General features: G+C 36.9%; 1 protein-coding gene across 2 annotated transcripts in view; it reads right to left on the bottom strand.

Moving 5' to 3' along the window:
* The window catches only part of XPOT (exportin for tRNA), a 43,537-nt gene that overhangs the window by 13,574 nt on the left and 8,370 nt on the right, over positions 1-21,593 (bottom strand). Inside the window, exons 3-18 of one of the 2 annotated variants that reach the window (XM_079773636.1) lie at positions 20,388-20,470; positions 17,687-17,743; positions 16,829-16,898; positions 15,023-15,241; positions 13,141-13,325; positions 12,892-13,060; positions 11,142-11,378; positions 9,981-10,019; positions 9,809-9,871; positions 8,476-8,600; positions 7,724-7,868; positions 7,456-7,575; positions 6,968-7,062; positions 6,325-6,394; positions 4,322-4,560; positions 2,867-3,152 (exon numbers count right to left, since the gene is read on the bottom strand). In XM_079773636.1, the coding sequence (XP_079629762.1) occupies positions 2,867-3,152; positions 4,322-4,560; positions 6,325-6,394; positions 6,968-7,062; positions 7,456-7,575; positions 7,724-7,868; positions 8,476-8,600; positions 9,809-9,871; positions 9,981-10,019; positions 11,142-11,378; positions 12,892-13,060; positions 13,141-13,325; positions 15,023-15,241; positions 16,829-16,898; positions 17,687-17,743; positions 20,388-20,470 (2,202 nt within the window). The remainder of the gene's footprint in view (positions 1-2,866; positions 3,153-4,321; positions 4,561-6,324; positions 6,395-6,967; positions 7,063-7,455; positions 7,576-7,723; positions 7,869-8,475; positions 8,601-9,808; positions 9,872-9,980; positions 10,020-11,141; positions 11,379-12,891; positions 13,061-13,140; positions 13,326-15,022; positions 15,242-16,828; positions 16,899-17,686; positions 17,744-20,387; positions 20,471-21,593) is intronic. The other variant, XM_079773637.1, reaches the window with a different exon arrangement.

The raw sequence follows: 21,593 nt of genomic DNA, 5'->3' as shown, positions 1-21,593 counted from the left end.
GTTTGCTAAGAGTAAATCTTAAAAGTTCTCATCACAAGAAAAAATATTCTGAAACAATGTTTAGTGACGGCTGTTAACTAGGCTTTTGCTATATACAAACACTGGCTCTTTATGTTGTGTACTACCTAAAACTAATATAATGTTGTATGTCAATTATACCTCAATTTAAAAAGTAAATGTAACTTAGAAAAAACGTGTTTTAAAGTCTTTCTTAAGAATTTCTATTTAGAACATTTACACAATTCACTTAGCAAATATCAAAGTTAAAACAAAATCTATATAGCATATACATTATTAAGTTCAACTAATTTCCTACAGTTCAAGATCCACGTTAAAATAGTAGGGAGCCAGATCCAGTTCTCCCTCAGGAAGGACGTCGGTGTTGAGGAGACTATAACTACCATGTCTTCCAGTGCTTTGTCAAAACCTCAGATGCATGGCCACGATTTCATATTGTTGAGCCATCATTGTATCCCTGGGGGTTGCAGCTTCCTGTAAGTTTGGTGTGGCTGAACCAAGAAAGGAGGCATATGCAGATTTCTACAGAAGTTATGATTCCATGCAAGATTTTGAGGAGATGAGGAAGGCTGGTATCTTTCAGAGTGCAAAGTGATCTTGCTATGTAAAGAATTTCTTTGGGTTGAATTCCATGGAAGTTTGTCACTGACCTGTGTTCCTGAACTATGAAACATGAGTATCTGAGCTAAGGAATAGTTTCTCCTGATAAACAATCCTATCTAATAAAAGAGTAATATGCAAATCGACCATACCTCTGCTACACCCACAAAGCCATGCCCACAAGCCAATCAGGAGTGAATATGCCAATTAACCCCAACCAAGATGGCTACAGCCACAGAGAGCAGGAGGGAGGCTTGGGTTTCCCCAGCAATGGAGGAAGCCAAGCTTTCCGCCTGCCCTTGCTGGCCTAGGCCTCCACTCAAGGCTACAAAGTTTCAATTATAGAAGATACATAAATCCCAACAGAAATGGCTGCCGCCACGGAGCAAGGAGGAGGCTTGGCTCCACTCCAGGGTACAAAGTTTCATTTGTAGAAGATAAATAAATCCCAGATCCCAGGGCCTCCGCTTGGGTCACCGGGGGGCGTGGCCGGCCTGCAAACCACCACAGGCCCCTCGCCCAGGCCGCCCCACACCCCAGGGGAACCCCCACCCTGATCCGGGACACCCTTCAGGACAAACCAGCTGGCCCCCACCCATGCATCCTATCTAATAAAAGAGTAATATGCAGATATAGACCATCACTCCAACACACAAGATGGCTGCCCCCATGTGGTCAAATATCCTGCCCCCATGTGGACACAAGATGGCCAGCAAGGGAGGGCAGTTGGGAGGTACCAGGCCTGCAAGGGAGGGCAGTTGGGGGCGATCAAGCCTGCAGGGGAGGGCAGTTAGGGGTGACCAGGCCGGCAGAGGAGGGAAGTTGGAGGTGACCGGGCCTGCAGGGAAGGGCAGTTGGGGGGGACCCAGTCCTGCAGTGGAGAGCAGTTGGGGGGGACCAGGCCTGTAGGGGAGGCCAGTTAGGGGTGACCAGGCCTGCAGGGGATGGCAGTTAGGGGCAAACAGGCTGGCAGGGGAGTGGTTAGGGGGTGATCAGGCTGGCAGGCAGAAGCGGTTAGGGGCAATGAGGCATGCGAGCAGTTGGGAGCCAGCAGTCCTGGATTGTGAGAGGGATGTCCCAGATTGGAGAGGGTGCAGGCTGGGCTGAAGAACACCCCCCCTCCGTGTACGAATTTTGTATACCAGGCCTCTAGCTGAGAAATAATAAGAAAAATAGTAGGGACCCAGAAATATTTCACAATCAACTATTGCCATGGAATATTTTCAATTTAAATTTCATGAAATTAATTCTATTGCTAAATTATAAATGGAGTTACATGCTTGGGCTCTCAGGCTTTATAAGCCACTGTGTAATTCTTAACTTCTCTGTGTCTGTTTCTTCATCTATAAAATACAATACTTACCTCCTAGGATCAAATAAATTAATGTGCAGGAAAATGCTTAAAACACATAGTGAACACAGAAAGCACTATGTGTTAGCCATTCTTATTAGCCAGCTTATCCTTGACCCCTATCAGACCGCTGTACCAATTTTTCGGTAATTTCCAAATCTGCCGCTATACCCCTGCACCTAATTTTCGGTACTTTGCCTAGACCTATTTTCTACAATGTCTCCAAGTTCCATCTTATTCTAACCACTTGTTTGCATGTAACTAACATTTTTCTATATCATGTTGGTTTTTTCTCTTTAATGCTCAGGAGCCCAGGTATAGGGGACAGTTAGGTTCAGTGCCTCAGGTCTGGTAGGGTTAAATCTCCTTGTACATAAAACCAACTTTAGTACACTAAATTACTTTTAAACTCCTGTGTGGACACCCAAATTACAATGCTTTTTATTTACCTCTTTAGACATGTAGTACTCAATGCTGTTTTTATTTGATTTTCTAAAACAGAAGAGTAATTGTTTTCTTCTGCTACACAAAACAGATAATGTATGTATGTTTTTATTAAAACATCTATTAAGCATGTCCTATGTGTCAGGGAGTATGCCAGATTATTAGGGGTGACAAAAATACACAATCCACAAGTAACTCATATTTACAAAAACAAACCAAGGGGGCAAATGTCAAAATGCAGGGTTTCCCCAAAAAATATACACACTTTAACAGCTGATAGCTCAATTTTGAAAATAAAATATATTTTAATAAGCACTGCCTTTATAATTATTCAAAGTGTGTGTATACACTTTTGGGGAACACTGTATATAAATATATCTAAACATAAATACATCTAATCTTTAAGCCAGGGGAATATCTTTAAGGCAGGAGATGCTCTGAGGTTTGTAGTACCTTAAATTTGGCTGTAATCTGGTTGATAAGAGGAATGAACTCCTGAAGGTCTTTTGCTTCACAATCTTTCAGCATGTGTTCTGAGGCAGATGGGATGAACGGAAGAACTTCTTCCTCTAGGCAAATTATCATGCGATGAAGGAAAGTGCGAACTCCACTTCTGAGAATATCCTTTTGTAAGGGACAACTCAGAGCTGGCAAGAATGTCTGTAAACAGTCCAGATAAACTTCGGAACAGCCACATTGTTTCACAGTCTGCTTGTTACTGAAAGCTTTGCTGGTCCGACTAGATAAGTAAAATAAGGCAACTATTTTTAACTTTATTCTTTGAAAGTTTTATGAAGTAATAAAAAACAATGCACGACAAATTACAAAACTAACAAAACTGGTAGACAATTCTAAATGAATGACATGTAGTTACTATAATCCCTCTAATCTGAATCCATCTAAATGTTTTATTAAAATCCTACTGATGAAATATGCAGAAAAGCAGGGGGAAATCCACTTACTATGACCAGGCTGTCCTACTACATAATCTGCAAACTACCCATTTAAATTTAGAAAACAATCTTTAGAATCAAGTTATTTCTACAACTCTCTAATATTAACTTTTGCATTGAAATATTCCATAGAGCAACTTCTTTATATAGCTTATAATAAGCAATCACTAAAACTTAAATACTGTTATTGTTTGCCAATAACAGTTATGGGTAGAGAGAAAGAAACAACAGCTTGGGTGGTCTTCAGGACACAATGCAACAGGTAAAAAGAAGTCTCAGAACCTTCTCTTTAAGATACCAAAACTGAACACCAAGATTTCCCAATTAGTAATCTACACTAATAAAAGAGAAACAGGCAAATTGTCACTTCGTGATGCCCAGGAGTGAGAAATGCAAATTAACCCAACAAAGATGGTGGCTGCCCCGCCCCCCAGCTGCTCCAGGCCTCTGGGCAGCACGCATAAAGGCACTGAGCAGCCCGGCAGGACGCCTGCTATGAGGGTGAGGGCAGGGGGGCGGAGGGAGCTATAGGAGTGGCGCTCCAGCTGGAGTGAAGACTGAAGGCTCCCGCCAGAGCAAAGGTCTGGGTCCCGGGTGCCAGAGGAATACCGGTGCAGGCAGCCAGGGGAAGGAAGGCCTATTGCACGAATCTTTGTGCAATGGACCTCTAGTTGATATATAAACACTTTAGCTAATGCCCTTAAATACACAATCAATGTACATCAAAGAAGTCAAAGTTAAGGACTCAGTTGTCAAGACAGAAATGCAGAATGTTACATAATCTATTCACTTCTTCAGCTAAGTCTTCTAATTCAATAGATTTAGAAAAGAAAGCTTAGATAATTCTCTAGACAATCCAGTTTTGGAATCTTGGATATGTGCCCAATTCTAAAAGATGCAGACAAATAAATGGTCCTGTCTGTGTAGAGACACTCACTTAATAATTTTAACTCACCTGGCAAATCCAACAGCATGGTTGAGACAGTCTGCTAGAGATGCCTGCCTTTCTTCATCTTGTGCCAGCATCAATTTTTCTAACAAAATTTTAAACTTTTCCATTAGTGGAGTCAACAGATTCCTCATTAACGCTTGCTTCCGTTCTGCGGGGTATTCACTATTAACAATCAGCACTCCAGCTGTCTCATAAATAAATAGCTGATCATCGCTGCTCAACAAAGACTGGTAACCATTCTCCTGAAATAAAATTTAGTCTCACTGAAGTTTTTCTGTATTTAGGTCTACTCATTTAAGCAAAGTAAGTGCAAAAGCGAGAGGAGATGTAATCTATGACATCAACTCACTATTAAAAAGTAGGTTGAGTGCTTATAAAAACAAATTTTCTCCCAAGACGATGTAACAGAAAGAAAACTGAAGTAGAGGTAAAGAGATTGTGGGTCTAATTCTTCCTTTTTCAAGACTTTGCAAATAGTCATAACATAATTATTATCCTTCTACCTTGTTTTCTCTTGTAAAACTCTTATTTGTAAGATTGTTAGGTGGCTAAAAATGATATGTACAAAGGTACTTAGAACGTTAGTACAAAGGCCACACAAGTTAATATTTTAAAGAGTGTTTAAGAGTTGAATAACAACAAAAACCACACAATAAATACATATGCACATTCACAACCGTTGTTACTTTAAAATGTTTGAAAATAAGACTGCAAATAAAAAACAGATCTCATTCAGGCATAAGCAGGCATCCCATATATGGGTCACTTTTATTGAATTTTGCTATTTTTTTTTATGCAGTAGGGGAGGCCAAGAGGAGTGTGGGGAAATATCAGAGGCCCTTCTAGGTCCAATACTCAAGTTCCCTATTAAGAAATATATAAAACCTTGTCTAAAATCAGATAAATTATGTCATAGTTTTATTATAAAAGAATTTCTCATTTCTTAAAAAAGAAATTCCCAATTTAGAAATAACTAAAGCACTTTTAAAGTACCACTAAGACTAATCAATGCTCTAGGAGTTGAGAATACAAAGATAAAGTGCTACAGAAATATAAGGTACCCAAAAATTGGGTCACCAGTGAACTGTCAAGGAAAACTGGCAATAACCGGGTAAAGTACTTTAATATATCAGCTTTTCTAGTATGTAGGCAAAGATAATTTAACCATATAATTCACTACTAACCTTTCATGCAATGAAATTATATAAGCTGTGTACCCTAAGTGCTGGTATTTACTTAAAAGAACAAAAGTATTATTTTTGTTCAACACTTTTTAAATGGCAGCTCTAGTAATATTTTTTATCAAAGTGGAAAAAAATTGAGTCAATGTCAGTATTTGTTTTAAACAAAAACATGTACTAGTATCCATCAAGATGTGCTTACAAAGTACCCCAACTTAAATCTTTCTAGTGAAATGGACATCAAAATATTCAGAAAAACCAGCATAAAAATTTTTTTTATCCTAAGCCTGAAAAATTAAACACAGAAAAGCTTCAGTCTATCAGTAGTAGTCACTGAGAAGGCCCAATATGATCATAGTATTAAATAATTTGTAAACTGAATTTTTCCTTCTCCATAAAACACTTCATCAACATTGAACAGTATAGAGAAAGCAGATTATTTCTCACATTGCCAAATTTGTCAGTCAATTCTTGCTTCTTTTCTACTTCTATTACTGTTTTATTTACTACTAGAGCCCCGTTGCATGAAATATGTGCAAGAGTAGGCCTTTGCAGCCATGGGCGGCTGCCTGGATCCCTCCCTCGCAGCCATCGGGATTCCTCGATCCCGCGGCTGCAGCCCCAGCTTCGTCCGGAAGGACATCCAGAAGGACGTCTGCTCTAATTAGCACATTAGGCTTTTATTATTATAGCTATCTCAACCGTGTTAGTAAACAGAACTAACCCTTGCATACACCACCCTCATTTAAAAAAAGCCCATGAAAGTATTAGTGCTAAAGGTATATGTGGCCTCAAAATCTGTAATTTGGAAGAATAGATACTTACAGGTGGAGAAAGCTCTAATAAATCTTGTATTCTATTCAGAATATCCTCAATAAAAGGATTCATTTGTTTACTGAATAAAGGCAAAAAGGAAAATTACAATAACGTAAGTAATAGTGCTTGAAAAGTTTCTAAAAATACTAAATCCCCCCCCTTAACGCAGAAAAAAACAACTTCAGTTCTAAGCTAGTCACATGTGATTAAAACTAATGATGATTTTTAAAAATTACAACCTTATAAGCCTAAGAATGAATAGTTTTCATGCCAAAAACTGGTACTAGTAAAGAATATAAAACAGGTTAGGTTAAATATGTATTTCCAAGGGATATATTCTTTAGAATTTCAAAGAAGCCATAGACTACTGATCCATAGCAATAAAACTGTTGGTTAAGTAAATACATAATGTTATTAGTGATTAGTGTCACATATACAAGTATGCAAACAACTCACTTTTTAATGAATGAAGTAAATTAATGAGAATGAAAAGAAATCCTAAGATCATGATACAAAAAAAGGAATACTTAAAAAAATGCCTTAGAACAGAAAGAACCAAATCTACCACAGGCTCTTAGAAGATAATTTATATGTTCTATTTAATAATCCTAAATATAAGAATAAAACATAACAGCTGAAATTTCGTACTTACTTGAGAGACTTGACAAATCTAGAAAACAGGTAAGCAGTTCTGCTCCGCACTTTTGCGCTGGAATGCCGCAGCCCTCTGTGATCTAAGAAAGCCATCTAAGGAAACAGAGACCCTTTTACTCTTGCTGCACTTAATTTAAAACTCCTGTTGCTACTCTTGTGAAACATTTTTATTCACATCAAACATTTTTTCTTAGCTTCTAGAAGGCAGGAACCAGATACTGTATATAACAAGAAACCTTACTCAACACACGAATAGGTCCTTAGGACTTATTTTAGGTGACTGATTAGACAGAAATTTTTTTAATGGAAGAGGGATTAGCGTCAGTGCATTCAAGAGTTTCTGAGAACAAACAAACAAAAGAGTTTTTGAGAACCTCTGGCTGTGGAAAAAGTTATAAAAGAAAAACAGAATACTATCTGCTCATTAGCTGAATGAAATACATGGGAAAATAACAAAAATTGAGAGTAAGCAAAATGTTTACTTACTAGTACACATGGAATGTGTTGAGGTTCAACTGTGAAAAACTTTTCATATCTAACAACAGTTTCGAAGAACTCCAATGTCACAGATGTATGCTGATAGGAACTAACTCCTGATGTTACCAACTGGAGCAAGAAAAAGTTAAGAAATCTTATTTATTGTAACATCAAAATGCCCCCTCTTAACAGATACTAAACTCTAACAAGAAACTCCCATTAGCTTGTAGTGAAAACAGAAAATTATGTTCAAATAAATTATTTTCAGTATACTTACAGTTCGCATCATATCCTGCAAAGCACTAGCTTTTGAAACATCACCTGAGAAGTGAGCACCATGAGATACTGGAAGAGCTTCTGCCAACATATACAGCAATCTTATTGCTACTTCAACTTCCATAAATCGTGTAGTCTGCCAATTCCTAAAAAGGCATAATATGTTACTGAGATCTGAACATACACTTTCTATACAAAATTAGTGATGCAAAGGATAAAAAGACACCAACAAAAGCCTTTTAAATTGTTAAGTCATAGATATTAATTTTTTTAAAATATATTTTTATTGACTTCAGAGAGGAAGGAGAGGGAGAGAGATAGAAACATCAATGATGAGAGAGTCATTGATTGGCTGTCTCTGGAACGCCCCCCACAGGGGATCCGGCCCATAACCCGGGCATGTGCCCTTGACCGGAATCGAACCTGGGACCCTTCAGTCCACAAGCTGACGCCTTATCCACTGAGCCAAACCAGATAGGGCAGATATTGTTAACTTTGCCAGGCAATATAATGTATACCAAAAAGTAAAAATAACTGATGCTACCCATTTTATTATTTATGTTCTAAAGAGTAGTGTTTCCCCTCAAGGATCAAGAAAAATCAAGATGATAAGTGCATTGTTTCAGAGATACACATAAAATCTTAATAAGTCACACAGATTAATAAAGTAGTGAATCACTTATTGTAAATCATCACCGGGGAGAAAAGGAAAGAGATGACCTGTTACTGTTACCAAAACAATAACACACTTACTGCAGTGTAGAACTAAAAACTCTACGAACAGAAGCCAGCAGTAATTCTGGTGAAACTTGAGCAAGCCTGTCCAACAATAACTTCAGTTGTTTCCTATATTCTACAAACATGGCTTCATCTTCACCCTATGATGGATTTTAAAATTCTCATTTTAAAAACATAAAAGACCATAAAACTCACGTAAATGGTGAACTGTCATTAGTTTTCTGCACTTACAAATTTAGTACTTTCATTTATTTCATCAATATTCATGTATACAGGAAAACTTACTAGGCTTAGACCTTCCCCTCCTGCTCACAAATAAGTGTTTCTTTTTTTTTTTTTTTAATATATATATTTTATTGATTTTTTACAGAGAGGAAGGGAAAGGGATAGAGAGATAGAAACATCGATGATAGAGACACATCGATCAGCTGCCTCCTGCACGCCCCCCACTGGGGATGTGCCCGCAACCAAGGTACATGCCCTTGACCGGGAATCGAACCCGGGACCCTTCAGTCCGCAGGCCGACACTCTATCCACTGAGCCAAACCGGTCAGGGCACAAATAAGTGTTTCTGAACATAGCTCTAGATCTTGAAAGCCAGAAACAGAAATAGTACAGGAAGAAAATTATGGTTAAGAATCTAGAGTCAGAAGAGGTTCACATTGGGTTTTGTGAGAACTTCAGCACCTTATTTATAATCCTTGTATCTCTCTGTGCACTGTAAAAACTGTAATATTGTATGACAGAAGCTATTACCTGTAATGAGCCTGGTGCTTTAAGTACACAGTGTGTTGATTATCATCACCATTATCCTTATAGTCCAAAGTTTTTGAATGCCCCAAGAAAGGAATAGGACACTAGCACACAACTAAACAGTATCACGTCATGACTGAATTACTAGAAAGCATCTGATGACCTTGTGTTTGATGGGAAGCTGACTCTCTAGCAATCCTAGACAAGACTTCTAACCAGAACAAGTCCAGGCCGTTAAATACCTCATTCTCACTCTCCCATACACATTTATAATCTGAGGTCCACCAACTGGGCCTCAATTTATCACTCTTGTTAAATATAAAGTAAGATAAGATCACCAAAAATATTGTCAATATTTTATAAAGATCAATGCTATGAAATGTTTTTTAAAAAGACTGTTTTTAAAAAGTACCAAATGTGAAGGATTATGAGGCTTTTATTAATTCTACCTAAAGTTGAGGTTAATATAATCAGGCTAATTTTTAAAATATAGCTTGTTTTAAAGAACTCTAAAATAATCAAAACTTGAAATATTAACGTGATGTAAGTAAACAATGAAATTAAAACTGATTTCTCCTCAATGCAAAATTCTTACCTCATTTTCAAAGTTATATTCCTCATCATAAGTCAATTTTTTCATAACGGCCAACATGATTGCCTATAATTAAGAATAAAATACCTTTTGTCAGTCTCCTTTTAATTTCATAAAATTAGAAGTTAAGCAATATTTAAAGGCAGTTTAAAAGAAGCAAAAAGAAGTCAATTACCTCTACATTAGCTTTTTGCTGATCCGAGAGCACTGAAAGCTGTTAAAAAGTAAGCAATAATTTATTAGGTTTCCTAAAGTTATACTTACTCATCAGAATATTTTTCTAATAGATTAACATTTTTAAAAACATGCACACAACTTTTCTGGAGGGGAGTTTGGCAGCTCCTTTCTGTACAGGGTGGGGCAAAAGTACATTTAGAGTTGTGGGAAAAAATACAATAATTAATAAATAATAACACAAGAATAAATTCTGTGTTCTGCATACTCACAACTGTAAACCTACTTTTGTCCCATCCTGTATTTAAAATGTACCTAAGATCTAGCAATTCCATTTCTAGTAAATAACTTGACATGCAGGCAAAGACATAAAGGAATTTGATTTTTAAAGATACTTATAATGTTTTTAGCAAAGAAGCAGGTTATAGGACAGTAAAGTATGATCTTGCCTTGTTTTTAAATAGGCAAGATCATAAATAGGCAAAAAAGGCCTAAGAATCCATTATGAGATACACAGTAGGATTACCAATAGTGACCTGACTTTCTTCATACCTTTCCCTGTTGCCAAAAATGTCTTCAAGTATGCACAGAGACGTGTTATATTTATACAAACAGAAGCTAAACTCAGTGTAGAAAAAAAATTATTTTAAGCTTGACTTGATTAAACTAATCCAATATAAATAAAATAAGAATGGTTCTCTCACCTAATGTTATAATGAGAAGTTACTAATTCTTAAAAAGGCTACATGCTATAATATAGAGACTAATACCCTCTACATTTTAAGTTCTTATTGAAAGTAATTCTCTGGGGGAAAATTTTAATTGTATAAAAATTATTTATATTTAATTAATATAATAAACTATGTTTAACAACATATTTACTGTATTTAGAAATAAATACGATCCAAAAATAAATAAAAAAATAACCTAAACCTATCATTAATTCTGAAGCTGTTATTAGTCTTATGAATTTTAGAACTTGGAAATTTGTTTTATGGCTAAAAGGTTTAAAAAAAGAAAAGAAAAAGGAAATACATTAATATTTAACAGTAAATGTCATTAGGTGTTAAAATTAGGGCTATTTTCATTTTCCTGTTATTTTCCAATTCTCTGTGATTCTCCTATATTATCTACTGGACAAAAAGTTAAAAAAAAGACTCACTTGTTTCAAAATATGAAGATAATCATAACAAAATCCAATAATGTTAGACGAGATATCATCATCCTCATGAATTAGTAGCTGCAACATCAGCGCCACTTTTGTTTCAATAGCTTGTAGTGCCTCTTGAGCATTCTTGATATCCCCATTCTTAATTAATTTAGTCCAGCTAACTATCAATGACTGTCCCATTCCATTTACCAGTTTAGAAAATCTGGCAAGGAAGTCGACATCTTCTTCCTGAAAGGAATCAAGGCAGTCCTCAATTTAAAATCACACACCTAAGAGTAAGAGGAAAAACCCTAAGCTTTAGAATGAATCAAGTGTCAAGTATAGGACTCAATTTTAAACTAACATTAGACATTTAACAATTCTAACTTTTTGACTGGGAAATTTTTAGAATTTGAATTCTTCTACCACTATTATAACTAGTACTCTTTAAAGCAACTTAAAAAAAAAATACCCACAGCCTGGCCTGTGTAGCTCAGTGATTGAGCCTTGACCTATGAACCGGGAGGTCACAGTTTGATTTCTGGTCAGGGCATACGCCCAGGTTGTGGGCTAGATCCCTTCATGCAGGAGGCAGCCAATCAATGATTCTCTCTCATCATTGATGTTTCTATCTCTCTCTCCCTTTCCCTCCCTCTCTAAAATCAATAAAAATATATTTAAAAAATAAAAATAAAAAATACCTACAACCTGGGCATGTGCTCTGACCAGGAATCGAACTGGCAACCTTTTAGTGCATGGGACAACACTCAACCAACTGAGCCACACAGGCCAGGGCTAAAACAACTGTTTTTAACGATTATAGTACTGTAAACATTGCTGGCTTTATAAAAGCTTAAAAATAGGGACATATGGTTTTAGAATCTTCTAACTACTGAATTCAGTAAATATGCTTTAATAAAGTTAAAGTATGTGTAACAAATTACAACAGTCCTTTCTGATACTATTTAATTTGAGCCTCAACTATTGCTGCAAAGAGATACTGCTATTACAATTACCTACCTAAGGTCATATCAGTTAGAGCCAGAACTCAAATGTTTTTCATTAATTGTCCTTATAATGTTCTCCTATAGGAATATATTTTTAACTTCACTATTTTAGGTCTTTTACCAGGGATTAAATAAACCAATTATTAGCAGTATAAGAAAACAATACTGTTCGTCAGCAAGGAAAACACTAGAGCTATGCTAATAACATATCAGCAATACGATTTCTTAGTAATTTTTTATCACTATCATAGGTAAAATTAAAATTAAAACTTTCCAATTATGTATCTAAATTACTAATTTACCACACTCAGAGCTGTTGGAATTAAATTCTAACAACTCAAATAAGTAACCATTCAAAAGTATGATGAAAATTAACAATTATAACCAAGTCTAATTTTGGTCAAAATGCACTGTCATGTAAATATAGTCTCTTGCTACAAGTATGGTTTGTGGACCAGTAGTATCAGCATCACCCAGGACGTTGTTAGAAATGAACAATTGAAGGTACCATCCCGGATTTTCAAGTTTAAGAACTGGTATAATCCATTGCCTAAAACAAATGCTACAGAAATATTATGGCTTTCGAGATGCAGTGTGTCATTATTATAATCTCAAGGGGAGTTTCCAACATAAAAAAAAAAAAAGGAAGAAAGAAAAAGAAAGCATATTTAAATTATTACCTAACCTGTATTACTACCTATCCTATAGAAAGTTTGTTCTAACAATTTAAAACCTTTATATATAAATTTACTGACCTGGTCAATGATGAAAAACCCAGCAGACTGTAATACTTGACACAAAGATTCCACTAGTTTCATTTTATCAACTGGATCCATTCCTTTATTTACAATTTCAAATAAACAATCACATGCTTCTTCCCGTAGAACTTCTATTGACATATGACCTAGCAGCATATTTATAAACCTGGCAATGGAATAAAATGGTTATGTTTTCAAACTGATGTATTTTGCAGGCTAATATTTTAAAAATAGACTTATACTTACCTATCATTGGCTATAAGGGATAAGTCTATCCAAGATACATAAGCCCCAACTACTTCAAGGCACTGACATGTCACTTCCGAATTAGTATACTGATAATTCTGCAGGATTTGGTACCATGATTCCACCAAGTTTGGAATGCACTGTTCCCTCATGGTATCCTTTATTAGAGTATTTCTACGAGCCTCCTAAAAACAAAACAAAACACCTTATACACAATCAAAGCAGAGAACCTCACAAAATAATGTTTGACATCTGAATAGTTGCACACAGTAATTACCTCACCCCTAAACTTCCAGACTTTCAACACATTTCCTATTTATCAGCTCTAAAATTATACCCGGTGATTCTTTCTATTTCCTCTTTCCATTCTATTCCTCAGTACCAAACTTGATCTATTAAATATAAACTATAAATAAGCATTACTTAGAAATCTTAAGTAATTAAGTATTGCTCAATATAATACAAACTAGAGGCCCAGTGCATGATTGAATCATGCACGTGTAGGATCCCCTACACGCTTTCGCTTTTGGCGGTGGAGCTGGGTGCCTATCCGCTGGTGCACCAGGCCTTTCAGAAGCTCGCTGATGCCAGAGCAGACAGGCACCCAGCTCCCCCACTTTTGATGGTCCGCGGCCGCTGAGGGGGGCTACCCTGCTGTAGAGAGGCGCTGAGGGGGGCTGCCGCAGACACCTGGCTACCCTGCCGTTGAGAGGCGCAGCTGGGTGTCCGCGGCAGGCCCCCTCAGCGGCCGCGGATCTGGCCGTTGAGAGGCGCAGGGGGCAGGAGTCCCGCCCCCTGCGCCTCTCAACAGCAGCGTAGCCCCCTCAGTGGCAGCGGATCTGTGCCTCTCAATGGCCGGATAGGCCACCCCGAGTCCTGCCCCCCAGCCTCCCGCTGCCCAATTGTGGGCGTAGCGGAGTGATGGTAATTTACATGTTACTCTATTATTACATAGGATATGATGTTTAAGTTAAAGAGAATGGCAATAAATTAAATGCATGAAAATAACCTTTATAAATGTTTGACACACAATGAACTTAAAGTTATTATAAACACTTGAATTAAGCTATTTCTGTTGTGTTCTTTATAAGGAGACAAAGCCCTGGACGGTAGCTCAGTTGGTTAGTGTCGTCCCAATACACCAAGGTTGTGGGTTTGATCCCCGGTGAGGGCACATACAAGAATGAACCAATGAATGCACAAATAAGTGGAACAACGAATCAGTGTTTCTCCCTCTCTCTCTCCCTCCCCTCTTTCTCCTCTTTTTAAAATTAATCAATTAAAAAAAAGATTATATCAGGTCACAAACTATAAAAGGCAATGGTCTATGTGACCAAGAATACAGAAGAACCCAGCATTGATTCATAAGCAATGCTTCTTCCTGTCAGTGACTTCATAGCAGTAGTAAATATAGATCACATCCCTACAAATTCACAGGAGAAAGTGCTCACCTAGTTAAAAAAAATAATAATCTAAATATCCTAATTTCAACCTACATGGGGGAAACAAATTTAAGTTCCTTTGTAAAACAAAATTCAAAATGCTGAGTAAATCTATAATTATTCTTAAAAAACTTTGTCTCAAAAATAAGACTTATGCTCCTTTTATTATGTGCCCATTATCTCCTATAAAATATATATTAAAAACTAAAAATTCGGCCCTGACTGAGTAGCTCAGTTGGTTCAAATGTGTCCCAATATGCCAAGGTGGTGGGTTCAATCACTAGTCAGGACACACATAAAAAGCAACCAAAGAATGCACAAATAAGTGGAATAATAAAATGATGTTGCTCTCTCTCTCTCTTTCTCTCTCAAATCAATAAATAAAAGTAAAGGAAAACAAACAAAACAAAAAACCTAAAAATTAATGGGAAGTTACTTGCCTCTGATGTATGCACTACATCACGATCCACCAACTCAGAATCAATAGCCATGAGGATTCGGAGGTACAGATCTACGCCCCTTGGATTTAGGTCCACTACTGAGAGAATGTCAAAAAAAAACTTGGGCCATTTAGTGAGATATTCTGTAACAAAAAGCAAGGCGAAGACTTGGGCTGCTTTATTTCGTATAAAGGTCTTCTCTGGTTGAGGATTCAGCATCTGACAATTAGAGAAACGGTCCGTGAAATTTAAATTGAAAAGTTTCAAACACTTGGTTTTCCTATTTATCATTAATAGGCAAAAAACACATCAAACTTCAACATGGTTTAGATTAGCTGTGCAACAAATATGCTTAAAAAAGACCAAAGTATTTAAGCAACTGAGCAGATGGGGAATAATCAAATGAACAAAGGTGCTAATGGTTATTTCTTATTCTCACACTTTATTTTTTTCCATTCTCACACTTTTAGAGAAAAGTTTCAGGCGTAGAGTTTATCAGTTCCTATTAATTTTCCAAAGGAAAAAATTCAATTGTTTTTCTTCTAGCTGCTTACTCTTTACAAGAAAATAAAATTTCTAATTATACAACTGCTTTATATGTATATCAACCAAAATTAACAAGTAAGAACATACTATGAATTAAGAACTTGATTGGCCATTTTGAAATGGGGTCTTTGTAAAGAGGTTGTCCAGGAGGACTCATTTTTATGTGGGTTTTTTTTTTCATTTTTTATCATTAAAAAGAAAGCTTCAATTACAGTTGACATTCAATTTTATTTAATTTCAGGTGTATGGTATAGTAGTTAGACACTTATTTACAAAGTGATCCCCCTTGATTAGTCTAGTACCCAACTGGCACCATACATACCGTATTTTCCGGCGTATAAGACGACTTTTTAATCCAGGAAAATCTTCTCAAAAGTCGGGGGTCGTCTTATACGCCGGGTGTCATCTTATAGGGCAGATATATCCCAAACTCTATATTTTAACTGGAAAAGTTGGGGATTGTCTTATACGCCCAGTCATCTTATACGCTGGAAAATACGGTAGTTATTACAATACTAGAGGCCCAGTGCATGAAATTCGTGCAAGGGGGGGCGGGGAGTGAGGTCTCCTCAGCCCAGCCTGCACCCTCTCCAATCTGGTACCCCTTGTGGTATGTCTGACTGCCGGTTTAGGCCTTATCCCAGGAATCGGGCCTAAATCGGCAGTCGGATATCCTTCTCACAATCCTGGACTGCTGGCTCCTAACTGCTCACCTGCCTGCCTGCCTGGTTGCCCCCAACTGCCCCCCTCCCCGCCCCCACCGGCCTGGTTGCCCCACCCAGCCTGCTGTTCAATCGTTTGGTCATCCCTCACTAACCGCCCTGGCCAGCCTGGTCATAGGCAGCCATCTTGTGAGGGCATGAGGATCAATTTGTATATTACCTCTTTATTATATAGAAGGATTATTGACTATATTCCCTATGCTGTACTTTACTTCCCCTTAGGAGGGAGCTCACCTTTAAGAGTGAACAGAAAAGCCGCTTTTGTCAAGTAGTAAAACAACAACAAAAAAACATTTTAAAACCAAAGTTTCCACAATGTGTCATAGAAAGCATGACAGTTTCAGTTATTCATACAGTTTAAAATTATTGCTAAGCTTTCATCTACCCATGATCTTCAAAACCAGTATTTTCTAAGAAAGTTACAGGATGAAATGGAGGGTAAATGATCCACATTTTTGACATAAAGTTGCAAACGTTTGCAAAAATAAAAATTTAAATACCTGGCAATTTGAGGTACTAAATGAAATTACAATTTTACCTGAGCTTGAAGCCAAGATATGAGCGTCTCCCTAATTAGTTGCTGTTGAACAGTAGTTAGTTCTGAATATCTGTTCAAAACAGAAAAGAAAAAAATAATGGCTATATTTGGTGTCTGCAGTTTTAAAAAATAAGGGCCTCATATATTTGAAAAGGAAAATTTGTATAGCACTCAATTATCTGAAGTTCTCTAAAATAAACTGATAATGCCTCTCTCTCATCACTTGCTTTAAGGAAAAATGATAGGTGTGGGAGTGGCAGATGGAGTATCAATACTGATATCAGTTTAATTTGTGGTTAGGTTCACATAGAAAAAATGGCAGCTACACAATCTTTTCAAATGGAATTAAGTCCATCTTCTGAGATCTGTGGTTTACAGCATAAATCAATAGACAAACAAAGGGTCTCCTGGGCTATGATTCATTGTTTTTACCTAATTAAAGCAGGGGTTCTGAATGCTAGTGCCCATGCTGCCACTCAACTCTAACAGAGAGCTGCCATGTAGAACACAGGCTGGTGTTGCTACATCTTCTGATATTTTCAAAATCTATTTTGTCTTTCCTGCAAAATGTTGGATATTTATATGTAACCAACAAATTCAGTATTATTAACCCTTTGCACTCGCTTGCTTTTTTCTCGATTCCTTTATTCTAATGCTAACCGTGTTGATTCACACTCGACATCCGAGTGCAAAAGGTTAAAACACTTTGGGATAAATCAAAATACAGCTATAAACTGGATGTCACATACACTGTTAAATTACAACCTGTATTATGGTTTCTTTTAAAAAGGAAAAAACTAATTTTAAATAATGGCCTCTCCTCACAAACTTCAGTCAAGCAGTGAGAAAAAGACTTACTTATATTTAACTTGATGTTCTAAAACTTGAAAGCAGAAAAACTTGATGTGATCATCACTAGGGAAAAAAGAAAATAAGCAGAATATGAATTGGGGAAAACAAATCAAAGATAAAATATTAATGAATAAAATAGTTTAAAAGTTTCTCAAAATAGACCTTTGGCTTGCTTTCTACTCATTGATCTCATTTATTATATCCTTATCTATTTGTTTAAAATGCTAAGAGAATTTTAAATATTATACAATATTCGACATTTCCACCAAATCTGGCAAGCAGACCAACCAAACAAATTAAGATACACCTTAAGAATAGTACTTTGCAAACAGAAGACACACACCCTAAATTCTAGATGTTAGGATTCCTGGAACAACTCCTAAAGGCTAGGTGTTAAAATGACAAATGGTAGAACTGCCAGAGACGGAGTTAAATCAGAGTTGTTTATCAAAGTCATACTTAAAATTCAACCCTATACAGTTCTATTGCGCCAAATCCAAAACAACCGGTATCACCTGACTAGAAGTCTAGCCTCAAACTTCATACAGAAAACCAAGGTACAAATATATTGCCCTTACAAAAGGAGAGCAAAAATCAGTATCCACCAATTATTGACTTTCACTTGTCTCTCTAGGGGTGAGCCAGAGTTGCAGTGAGCTAGCTACAAACTCTGACAAAGTCCCTTTAGTGAAGAACTATCTATTCATCCAAGATAGTTAGTTTGAGCCAGGATTAGTCATAGGACAAATTTTTCGTATATAAAGCTAAATGGTCACTACAAGAATGGAGATATTATCTTCATTTAGACAACATGAATTAACCAAATAAATGAAACAATTTTTTTTTTTAAATCCTTACCCGAGAATATGTTTTCATTGACTTTGAGAGAGATGAGGGAGGGAGAGAAACATCAATGTGAGAAACACCAATTGATTGCCTCCCATTATCGCCCCGACCAGGGATCAAACAGGCACCCTTTGGTGTACAGGACGATGCTCCAACCAGCTTAGCCACCTGGCCAGGGCTGAAACAATCTTTTAAGAGTTTTTTAAAGTTAGGTTTATTTAGCACCTCTTCTAAGACCTTAGGGTTTTTATCCTTATCATGGATGACATTGAAGCCTTAAACTAAGTATACAAGACTTAAGTTTTCCATTCAAAAAGTAAACTATAAGAAGCTTTTAATTAAGAGCTGGTCCTTATTTACTCTAAGACATATATATGTTCTCAAAACCAACCTTTTCAATAAACTGAAACACTTGGTTTTGTCTGTAAAAATGTAGTAACTAATACCCACAGCATGCGGAGAACTCCGCTAGGAGTCATCACTAGCCTCCAGGAACTTCTACTCACAGAAGCAAGTTGTTTGCTTACAGCGGGTCGGTTGTTTCCCCAAGTCTCACTATGCCAGCTGCACCTCTTTTGTAATTAAGTAATTTAATGAACTATTATATAAACTAATGAGCATGATGAGAGTTCTTATTTTTTTAAAAATCAAGTTAAAAGCTTTCAAAAGAGTTCATAGGAAGTCACATTGCAGGGGGAAATCCTTGTATACATGTAATGTGGATTAGATAACCATAAGACTTGGAGAGAGGGGGACAAATAACTAAAAAGTTTAGGAACCTGCATTCATTATTCCTCAATGTAGAGGATGGATTATGGGTCTGATCAATGTAAGAATGATAAAGTGAATGCTAGTAGCATACACACAAAGAAAAGACCTTGGTCCAACATCAAGATTGGTAAGTGAGTGCTCGATTCAGCAGCACTTATACTAAAATTGGAACAATACAGCCCGGCTGGTGTGGCTCAGAGGTTGCACACTGACCCAAGAACCAGAGGTCGCTAGTTTGATTCCCAGTCAGGGCATATGCCCAGGTTGCAGGTTTGATCCCCAGTGGGGGCCATATAGGAGGCAGCCAATTGATAACTTCCTCTCTTATTAATGTCTCTCTCTATCCCTCTCCCTTCCTCTCTCTAAACATCAATAAAAATATATTTTAAAAAATATATATATATATATTTTTAAAAATTGGAACAATAGAGAGATTAGCATGGTCCCTGCATAATGATGACACACAAATTCGTGAAGCGTTCCATATTTTAAATAAAGATTGGTAATTGAATACTTATATACTTTAAATTAAAATAAAAAATTAAGATTATAATTTACCAACTCTTTAGAAAACCAACTATCACTCACATCATAAGAAAATAAGAAAGTTTTGCCCTAGCCGGTTGGCTCAGTGGATAGAGCATCGGTCTACGGACTGAAGGGTCCCAGGTTCGATTTTGGCCAAGGGCACATGCCCAGGTTGCAGGCTCAGTAGGGGATATGCAGGAGGCAGCCAATCAATGATTCTCTCTCATCACTGATGTTTCTATATCTCTCTCTCTCCCTTCCTCTCTAAAATCAATAAAAATATATTAAAAGAAAATAAGGAAGTTTTAATATACTACATTCTAGTCCGGATATGCTGTCAGGTGCACAGCATGAGGCAAAGGATAGTTCTACTGAAAAGTCAATCCTGGAAGAGCCAAATTATTAGTTTACTATTTTTCTCATTTCTACACTAAATGATTTCCCAAAACACAGGTCATAAAATGTTTTTATGAAAACATTCTCCAAACACAGGTAAATTTGAGTCCTGTCAAGTTCACAGAAATTTAAATTATAAGAGTCATGCAAATTTTGTTTTAATTACCTGTATGTCCTCTGGGCTAGAGCTTCTGCACACACCTGCCAGGCATCTGGGGAGATCTTTAACTGCTCAAAATAGGCCAGGGCCTGTAAGACAAAAAGCAAAAATGCATTTGTAATGTCAATCTCAATGCCCTGTCAACACTAAACAAATTATTCTGTGAATCACAAACCAGTAATAAATCAGTGAATCTAAAGAAAAGTGGCTGAAACTTTGCATTGGGGCTTCTGAATATGTGCCACTTAATGATTTTAGAGAAAAGATTAAATAAAAAACAAATCCATCAGTTAGAAAGTTGAACCTGTTTCCTCACAGCAAAGGAAACAATACAAAAAAGTCCTTCAGACCTCACAGGATTATTAGGAGGCTCAAGAGAGAAAACACACAAGTACTCATCAAAAGCAAGTAAAAATGATATATAAAGGGTGTTTTCCTATTTCATAGCAAATATGCTATTAAAGAGGTGATTATAAAAGATAAAACATACTGTATGCCATTTGGTTTAATTAAAGAGACTATTTCAATTCAACTATATCATGTAAGTTCCCTAAAATGTGAGATTAAAATCAGAGTACAACTGCATGATACGAATTTTGAGAAAGTACTCAAATAATTGAAAAGGTCAAAGCTTTAGGAAATAGCTAAATCATTTCTCATCCCTCTATTCATGCATTCAGGGCCTTGTTCTAAGAGCAAGTGTACTCTAGAATGAATATAGAACAAAGTCCATGTGCTGTCTACCCCACTGTTGGGAAAATGGGGAGTGACTTCTGCCGCTCTTCCATACTGTAAATGGCATCAATGACAGATGCACGTTTCACATATGACAATGGACAAATAGTAATCTCAGCAACTTATGAAAAGTATCTCAAACAGCCAAAAATTTACACATACACTAGAAACATTGCTAGATGATTTTTTTAACATGTTAAGCACCCAGCCTATTTTGTCTTCTGGACGGAAAGTATAGTGTCAGTCACCGGTGACTGACTGGGCACTTAACGTGTTAAAGAATAGTTTACTGATTTTTAGAGAGAAAGGGAGAGGGAGAGAGAGAAATATGGACATGAGAGTGCAACATAGATCTGCTGCCTCCTGCATGATCCCCGGTGGTAAAGCTCACAAACCAGTCATGTGCCCTGCCTGGGAATCTAGCTGGCAACCTTTTGGTGCATAGGACGATGCCCAACTAACTGGGCCACATTGGCC

The sequence above is a fragment of the Cnephaeus nilssonii genome (genome assembly GCF_951640355.1).
Source record: "Cnephaeus nilssonii genome assembly, chromosome: 6".
NCBI classification, from domain to species: domain Eukaryota; kingdom Metazoa; phylum Chordata; class Mammalia; order Chiroptera; family Vespertilionidae; genus Cnephaeus; species Cnephaeus nilssonii.
The sequence above is the reverse complement of the archived record's forward strand: the minus strand, read 5'-3'. Positions and strand labels throughout refer to the sequence as shown.